The 7,986-nt window shown below is 46.0% G+C and overlaps 1 protein-coding gene across 1 annotated transcript in view; it reads right to left on the bottom strand.

Annotated features, from left to right (window-relative positions):
• Positions 1 to 1,530: 1,530 nt before the first annotated feature.
• The window catches only part of LOC121338533 (IgGFc-binding protein-like), an 18,261-nt gene continuing 11,805 nt past the window's right edge, over positions 1,531 to 7,986 (bottom strand). Inside the window, exons 14-20 of the mRNA XM_041409622.1 lie at positions 6,515 to 7,076; positions 5,763 to 6,355; positions 4,970 to 5,543; positions 3,629 to 3,828; positions 2,847 to 3,227; positions 2,313 to 2,599; positions 1,531 to 1,845 (exon numbers count right to left, since the gene is read on the bottom strand). Coding sequence (XP_041265556.1) covers positions 1,788 to 1,845; positions 2,313 to 2,599; positions 2,847 to 3,227; positions 3,629 to 3,828; positions 4,970 to 5,543; positions 5,763 to 6,355; positions 6,515 to 7,076 — 2,655 coding nt within the window. The 3' untranslated portion in view covers positions 1,531 to 1,787. The remainder of the gene's footprint in view (positions 1,846 to 2,312; positions 2,600 to 2,846; positions 3,228 to 3,628; positions 3,829 to 4,969; positions 5,544 to 5,762; positions 6,356 to 6,514; positions 7,077 to 7,986) is intronic.

The following is a 7,986-nucleotide window of genomic DNA, read 5'->3' on the forward strand; positions in this document are numbered from 1 at the left end:
TGCTTATTTTTGGTGCTTTTATTTCAGAAGAATTCCAAGGGCTTTTTGTTGTCTTGAAAGTTGTTGCGAAAATACCTGGGAATTCTGCCAGGTCCTCCCGTAGTTCTGGGAATTTTGTATCCCACAGCAAGGTTTTGTTGTTATTTTTGTGGTGAGAATTCAGAGATTTGGGGACTTCCCAAGGAGGGGTGGGAGACACAGGATACCCTGCTCCCATGGAGGTAAATGAGAAGGAATTGGGAGTCCCCATCCCACAGCCTGGGTGGTCAAGGATCCAAGTGGGAATGGGGCAGAAACAGGAAAAAGGGGTGGGGAGGGAGAGAGGGGCAATTCAGCATGGAGGAGGGAGACTGGCGAGGGAGGGGCTCAATGTGGAGCACAGTGCCCCAAACACTGGGGTCACAACGCCCTGAAATCTGGGGTTACAATATCTCACATCTGGGGGTCATATTGTCCCATGCTTTTTGGTCTCATTGTCCCAAACTTTGGGGTCACACTGCCTCCCATTTTGGGGTCAAAACATCCCAAAACTGGGGGTCAAAATGCACCACACCTAGGGGTCATCATATCATACACTTTGGGGTTAAGGTACCCCTCACTTGGGGGGTCACAGTGCCTCACATTTAGGGGTAATAGCACCCCACATTTGCTGTCACATTGTCCCACATTTTGGGGTCACATTACCCCCCTCTTTGGCGTTGCAATGGCCCTCACTTGGAGGTCACAATGCCACACTCTTAAAGACTACAGTGTCTCACACTTTTGGGGGAAAATACCACACATTTTGGGGTAAGAATGGCCTATAGTTCAGGGTAACAGTACCCTATGCTTGGGTTAACATGCCCCACCCTTAGGGGTTGCAATGCCACACACTCTTGGGTCACATTGTCCCCACACTCGCTGTCAAGACACCTCACACTTGGCAGGTCACATTGTGCCACATTTTGGGGTCACAATTCCCTGCATTTTGGGGTAAAAACACTTCACACTTGGGGATCACATTGCCCCACACTTGGGTGCCACAGTGTTTTACTCTTTGGAGTCACAATGATCCACATATAGGCATCGCTTTGCCATGCATTTGTGGGTCATGGTACCCCACATTTTGAACATACCACATGATTTAGGGTCAAATTGCCCTCACAATTTGGGGTCATAGTGCCTCACTCCTTGAAGTCACATTGCATCACACTTTGGGGTCAAACATACCACACTTAGGGGTCACAGTGCTGCACACTTTTAGGTCAAATTGTCCCACAATTTGCAGTCAAAACACCCCATGCTTGGGGTTGTGATGTGCCACACTTGGGGGCCATGGTGCTACAAAATTAGGGGTCACAGAGTCCTGGACTTTGGGGTCAGAATGCCCCATACTTTGGGGCTGCAATGCACCACATAAGGGTCCCAATGCCCCACATTTGGGGGTTATATTGACCCACATTTAGAGGTAAAATATCGCGACCAATTGGGATGATGACCCCCCAATTTTCAAACTTAGCAAATAAATCTCAAATTCACACCCCAAAAAAAGCCTTTAGAAGCGTTTATTGACTGTTGTATCAAAACCAGCCCTTGGCAATATAATTTTTATACGGGAAAAAACATGGGAATTTGGATCTTTTTGATCTGAATTTGATATGTTTCTAGGTTCCAAGGCATGGATGGGACATCAGGGCATTAGGATCCACACAGATTTAATCCATTTGAGAAAAATCCAAGAAAATGTCATGGATTTGAGGCAAAATCCATAATTTTCCCAAATTTGGGGAAATTTGAGGTGGATCCGCCTATGGGATGGGATAGATAGGAGCATCAACTTCCTGACGGCTCTGGTGAGAGATGTGGCTGGAAGAGAAAGAAATACATAATTTTTGGCAGAAATGGGTTAGTTTTGGCAAAAATTGGGAAGTATTATGCAAAATGGATTATTAAGGTGCAAATAATAGGTATTTTTATGCAAAAGTGGGTCAGCATTATGTGTAATGGCCTGATTTCGGAGAAAGTGGCTAATTTGGGTAGGGGAAATGGTATTTACAATGCAAAATGGCTTGTTGGGAAAAATATCTCATTATTGGGCAAAAAAAGGGCTCCTTATAATGCAAGATGGCTCATTTTTTGGCAAAGGAGTTGCTTACCCGGATCGTTCCCACAGGATCCTGCCTCAGTCGCTGCGGATGAAACCAAAGAAACTGGAAAATTCCTTCCAGGATCTGCCCAGCCCCTCCCCCACTCACATTATTGCCAAATTTCTGAGCAGGAAAACATAATTTTCTTGGAGTTTGGGGTAAATAAATCACTGAGGAATTACTCACCATCCAGCAAAATCCCGGGATTTCCACATGTCCACCACTTCTCCAATACTCTGGGCATCACGTCCATCTGGAAGCTTCAGGTCATCTCTGGGGTTTCCATTGAAATTCCCACAGGGGGCACAGAGACGGGAGGCCAGGCCTGAGGTCACTGTGATGATCGCCTCCCCATCCCGGCTGATGGTGATGGACATCCCAGAGCGGTGGGTGATGGTGACATTCTCAGGGGATGATGCCACAAAGATGGAGTCAGAGACAGTGGTGGGGGGCCGGGTGAAGAGGCCATTGACCTGGGAAAATTACAGGAAATGATGAAAAACATGATAGAAAACCAGTTTGTTCTTGGGCAAAAGGCTCTAACTTGGCTAGAGCCAAAATCACTCTTCTCTTTTTTGAGAAAATGGCTCATCATTGAGCAAAATCACTTTACATCAGAAAAAGTAGTTCACTACCAGGCAAAATCTAGACAGATTTTTTTTCCCCAATCTCTATAGGTTGACCCAAACCACCCAAAACTCCCTCACCTGCTCCACTCACCCACACCTCCATGTTGCCGTTGACACTGACAACACCCTCGCGGACAAAGACGATGGCAGCCGTGGCTGCGGGGACATTCATGTCACGACAGTCGCTGACCTCCATCACCACCTTGAACCAATCTGGTGTCTCCTCATTGCAGAGGGCTGACACCTTGTAGGTGCCACTGGCCAACAGGGGCCCGGTGACACCATCGAAGGTGGTCATGGTGGCTCCAGGCGTGACCTGGCAGTGGCCTTCTGTCCTGGCACACACCTGTGCCCCGTCACGGGTGATGCACACATGGTCCTGGGGACACTGTGTGTCCCGGCACACCAGTCCCCGTGATGGGTGACAATGGCATTCCTTGGAGCAGTTGTTGAAGGTGACAATCTCACTTGCCTGGAACAGGAAATCTCATAGGTTAAGCACAATCTCCCAAATTTTGGAGGAATTTCCTGAATTCCAAAGGGGGAAATCCTAGAGAGTGAGAAATTCAGGTGGATTTGGGGAGCTTTGGGCAGCTCAACCAGTTAATGATAACCTTTCCCCTGCTAATCACAATTTTTTTGTGTTATTTGTCCTTTTTTCTCATTAAATATTAATTCATTTTTCCTGGATACTACATGCCAGTTGTTGGGGTTTTTTCCCCAACATTTGTCCTTTTTACTGTTAATTGTCCTTTTTTCACCCCAAACCCTCTGGAACTTTCTAGATGGGGCAGCTCAACCCCCAACCTGATTCCCAGAAAACCAGCCCCACCAGTCCCCATCCTCAGGTGTCACCTGTCCTGGTCACCTGACCTTGAGGTAGCGTCCCCTGTGGAGGCAGCCGCAGCGCTCCGGTGACACGCAGGTGTCCCCATCAAAGACGAACCCTTCGTCACACTGACACCCCTCAAAGCACCCCCAGCTGCAGCGGGCGGGGCCCATGAGTGCAGCACAGGTGAGATCACAGGTGCGGGTGCAGAGCTCATAGTGGCTGTTTGGGGGGCAGGACAGGGCTGGGGAAAAAAGAAAAAACACCATTGTTAGGACAATTCCAAATTGTGCAGGGTTTTGGTCAAAATTTGAAGGTTTTCAGGAAAAAAATTAGTTGGTTTTTTTTTTCTTTTTTTTTTTTTTTAAATTTGACAGAGTCTTTTTCAAAATGGGATTCAGCATTTCCTAGTTTTGGCATTTCCATCAAAACTGGGTTTTTTCTTATCAAAATTGGTGGGGGATTTTTTGTTTTTTTTTTGTTTTTTTTTGGGTTTTTTTTTTTTTTTTTGTTTGGGTTTTTTTTTTTTTTTTTGTTTGGGTTTTTTTTTTTTTTTTTGTTTGGGTTTTTTTTTTTTTTTTTGTTTGTTTGTTTGTTTGGGTTTTTTTCTTTTTAATTTGAGGGCATCTTTCCAAAATGGTGTTACTTCTCCATATTGGAGTGTTTTCAGTAAAATATTCTTAATTTTACCAAAATGGCCAACTTCTTCAAAAATTTGGGGTTTTTTCTTCAGGAAATTTTGGCTTTTTTCCTGAATTGGAAGGGTTTTAGCAAAATTGGAAGGTTTTCTGCAAAATATTTTTTTTCCAAATGGAAAGGGTTTTTTTCAAAATTAGAGGAAAGAAGTTCAAAACTGGAGGGAATTTTTCGAAATTAGTTAACATTTAAAAATGGTATTTTTTTTTCAGATTTTGTGGTCTTTCTCACAATTGAAAGGTTTTAATCAAATTTGAGAGAGAATTTCCAAATATTAAAGGAATTTTTGCATAAAGGGAGGATTTTTTTTTCAAAATAGAAAGGAATATTTCTAAAATCTCAGAGAATACTTTCAAAAATAGAAGGGATTTTTGGAATTTAATTTTTTTCACTTTTAAAGTTTTTTTTTTAATATTGGAGAATATTTTCTAAAACTTAAAGGAATTCTTGAAAAATGTGAAGATCTCTTTGAAACACAGGGGAACTCAAAATTTGAGACAACATTTTCCAAAATGAGGGAAATTTTCTCCAGCTGGAGGAGATTCTTTCCAAAACTATTTTTACAAAACTTGAGGGATTTTTTTTCCAAAAATTTTAGGGGTTTTGTTTTGTTTTGTTTTTTTTTCCAGGAGAAAATGTAGCTTTTGAGGAAAAAAGGACCTGAAGTGGCAAAATTGTTCTTGACTTACGGCAGAACTCCTTTGTCCTCCACGCTCCAACTGTAGCGCCAGCGGCTTGGCAAGCAGCGGCGTACGCTTGCAGCGCGTGGCACAAGGCAGCGCGATCCCCGCTGGCGGCACAGACATCATGGATGCAGTGGGTGAAATATTCCACGGGGCTAACGCGTGGGTGGCACCTCCGGAATGGTCCTTCCGCATCACGAATGATCCCACAGGATCCATTCCTGCTGTACATCGCCTCTTTGGCAACATCACACCTGCTGCACACACCGTCATCACAGCCATCACTGCACCCTCTGTCCTTCTCTGGAACCTTCCAGGAGGTGACAAATTCCTGGGTGGTTTCCGCCAGTGCCCCACTGGGCAGCCGGAAGTCATCACTGGGGTCCCCATCATAGTCACCGCCCAAGCCACACAGCCGGCCGCGGTAGACATCCGGGACAGTGATGAGGAGGAAGGTGGCTGTGTTATACAGGATGCGGATTCCTGCAGCAGTGTGAAGGATGATGTTATTCCCCTCTTGGCCAATGCGGAGGTTCTTGTCCTCTGTCACCAGCGGGAGGGTGTAGTGCTCCAAGTCCACCTGGAAAGTGGATAGGATGACGTGTGACACTTTAGAATAGTCACTAGACTTTACTCCACTGAGACAATGTAGCTGTGGAAGGAAACGTCCACCCTCTTTATAATCATGGTGTCACCATGGGAATCACTGGATCCTCTCCACAATTGACATTGTACCCATGGATGGACACCTCCACCCTCTTCATCACCACCACATCACTATGGGCGTCTCCAGACTTACCGTCACCTCCCACCTCCGTCCCCGCTCCATGGTGATGGTGTACCCATGGATGGATACCACCACCCTCTTCATCAGCACTGGGTCACCGTGGCTTCCTGCCTCGTGCTCCACCAACACTGTGAAGTTGACCAACCGTCGTGCCGGCTCGCACACCCGCGCCAGAATGTAGGTGCAGGAGCCCGGGATATTGAAGGTGCGTCCATCAAAGGTGACATAGTGGGGATCTCCTGACACAACCAACCGGCCGTAACCAGTGGGGTGACATCCCAACACGCCATCTTCCACCCGGCACTCCTCGTGGGCACCACAGAATGCCTCCTGGCAGGTCACTGTGCCGTTGGTGCCACAGCGGCAGCGTTCCCGGCATGAGGGGTAGAACTCCGTATCCTTTTGGTAGTAGTGACCAAGGTACTCACAGCCACACTCAGAATGGGGGACACAGTCGGAGCCACTGAGGACATAACCGGTGTCGCAGAAACAGCCCTCGGAGCAGGGAGATGCGGGACAGGAGGTGGGGACGGAGGGAGTTTGGCAAGTGGGCTGGCAGGGGCTCCCACAGAGCTCATAGTGGGAGTGTGGGGGGCAGGAAAGAGCTGGGGAAAAAAAAAACAAACAAAATAAGGAGTGAAGGGAATATCCGAAGGGGAGGGGAGACCCTCAAGAAGGAAGGAAGGAAGAAAGGAGGGAGGCAGGAAGGGAGGGAACAAAGAGGGAGGAAGGGTCCCATTTACCCCCATCCCACCCACACTCACCGCAGAACTCTGCCGTCCTCCATGTCTCCACAACTACCCCGTGACTCTGGCAGGCGGTGACATAAGCAGAGACACCCTGACACACAGTGTCACGGTATCCCTTGTAGTGACATGCATCGAAAGCACAGTCCTGCAGGAACGGCTCTGGGTTGATGACACGGTGACACTCCCGGAAGGCTCCACCTGCTCGGGCAATCACCCCACAGTACCTGTCCCCACGGTATGGCTGCACCTTCACTGCATCACACACCGGGCACTCTGTGCCACAACCAGCTGAGCACCCGGGGACATCCCCCACTTTCCAGCTGTCACCCAGCTGGGTCTCATGGGAGGCACGGTGGCCAGCAGGGGTGACAAAGTCATCATCGGGGTCACCATTGGCATTGCCGCAGAGGCCACAGACGGCACCAGAGTAGGTGGTGGGGAGGATGACACGGGCATAGCTGTACCAGTCAAAGGTGACCGTGACACCAAAGTCGGTGGTGACAAAGCCATGGACGCCACGGTAGAACACGGAAAAGTGGGGGTGGGTGAAGGGAAGGGACACAAAGGCACCATCCACCTGCAGGAAGGGGAGTGAGACAAAGTGGAGACAGGAGAAAACAGGTTTGAAATCATAGTTTGATAGTTTTGTTTTGTTTTTGTATTTTTATTTATATTATAATTTTATTTTAATTTATATTATATTTTAAAGTCTATTTTCTCTTTTTACATTATTTGTTACTGACTTTTTACTGGCTTTCATTTTTTATCTTTATGCTTTTTATTCTTATTTACTTTTTTGGTATTTTTATTTGAATTATTTTTATATTTTAATTTGGTATTAATGTATCATATATTTAATGTAATTTAAGGTAAAAATTGGGGAAAAATAGGAATTTGGTAGAAAAAGGGAATTTGCAACAAAATGTTGAATTTAGAAGGGAAAGGAGGAGTTGTTGGAAAAAAAGGGGAAAGCATGGGAAACAAAATGGAATTTTAGGGAAAACAGGTGAAACTAGGAGGATGGAGAAGATAGGATTTTTAAGGGAAAGAGGTGATTTTGGGTGAGAAAGTAGTATTTGAGAGATAGAAGGGGGATTTGAGTAAAAAGAAGGGTATTTGATCAGAAAAAGAGGAGAATTTGCAGACCAAGTGGCATTTTAGGGGAGAAAATGAAACTTTTTGGTGAAAAGGGGATTTTGCAGGAAAAAAGAACAATTTTGAGGGCAAATGGGGGAATTTTTTGGGGAAAGAGGAAATTGGGGGAAAATGAAGGAATTTGGAGGAAAAAGGGAAGTCCAAGGGTGAAAAGGGATATTTGGTGAAAAAAATGTATTTGGGGAGATAAAGAGGATTTGAGGGATAAGAGGAGGATTTGGGTGAAAAAAAATGGGGAATTTGGGAGAAAATGGAGAATGCCAAATGAAAATTTGGCATTAAAAAAGGGTAGTTTGGGGGGAAAAAGGAAGACTTGGGGGGGGGGGGGGGGG

Source organism: Onychostruthus taczanowskii, unplaced genomic scaffold (assembly GCF_017590055.1).
Source record: "Onychostruthus taczanowskii isolate IOZ18803 unplaced genomic scaffold, ASM1759005v1 scaffold300, whole genome shotgun sequence".
Classification (NCBI taxonomy): domain Eukaryota; kingdom Metazoa; phylum Chordata; class Aves; order Passeriformes; family Passeridae; genus Onychostruthus; species Onychostruthus taczanowskii.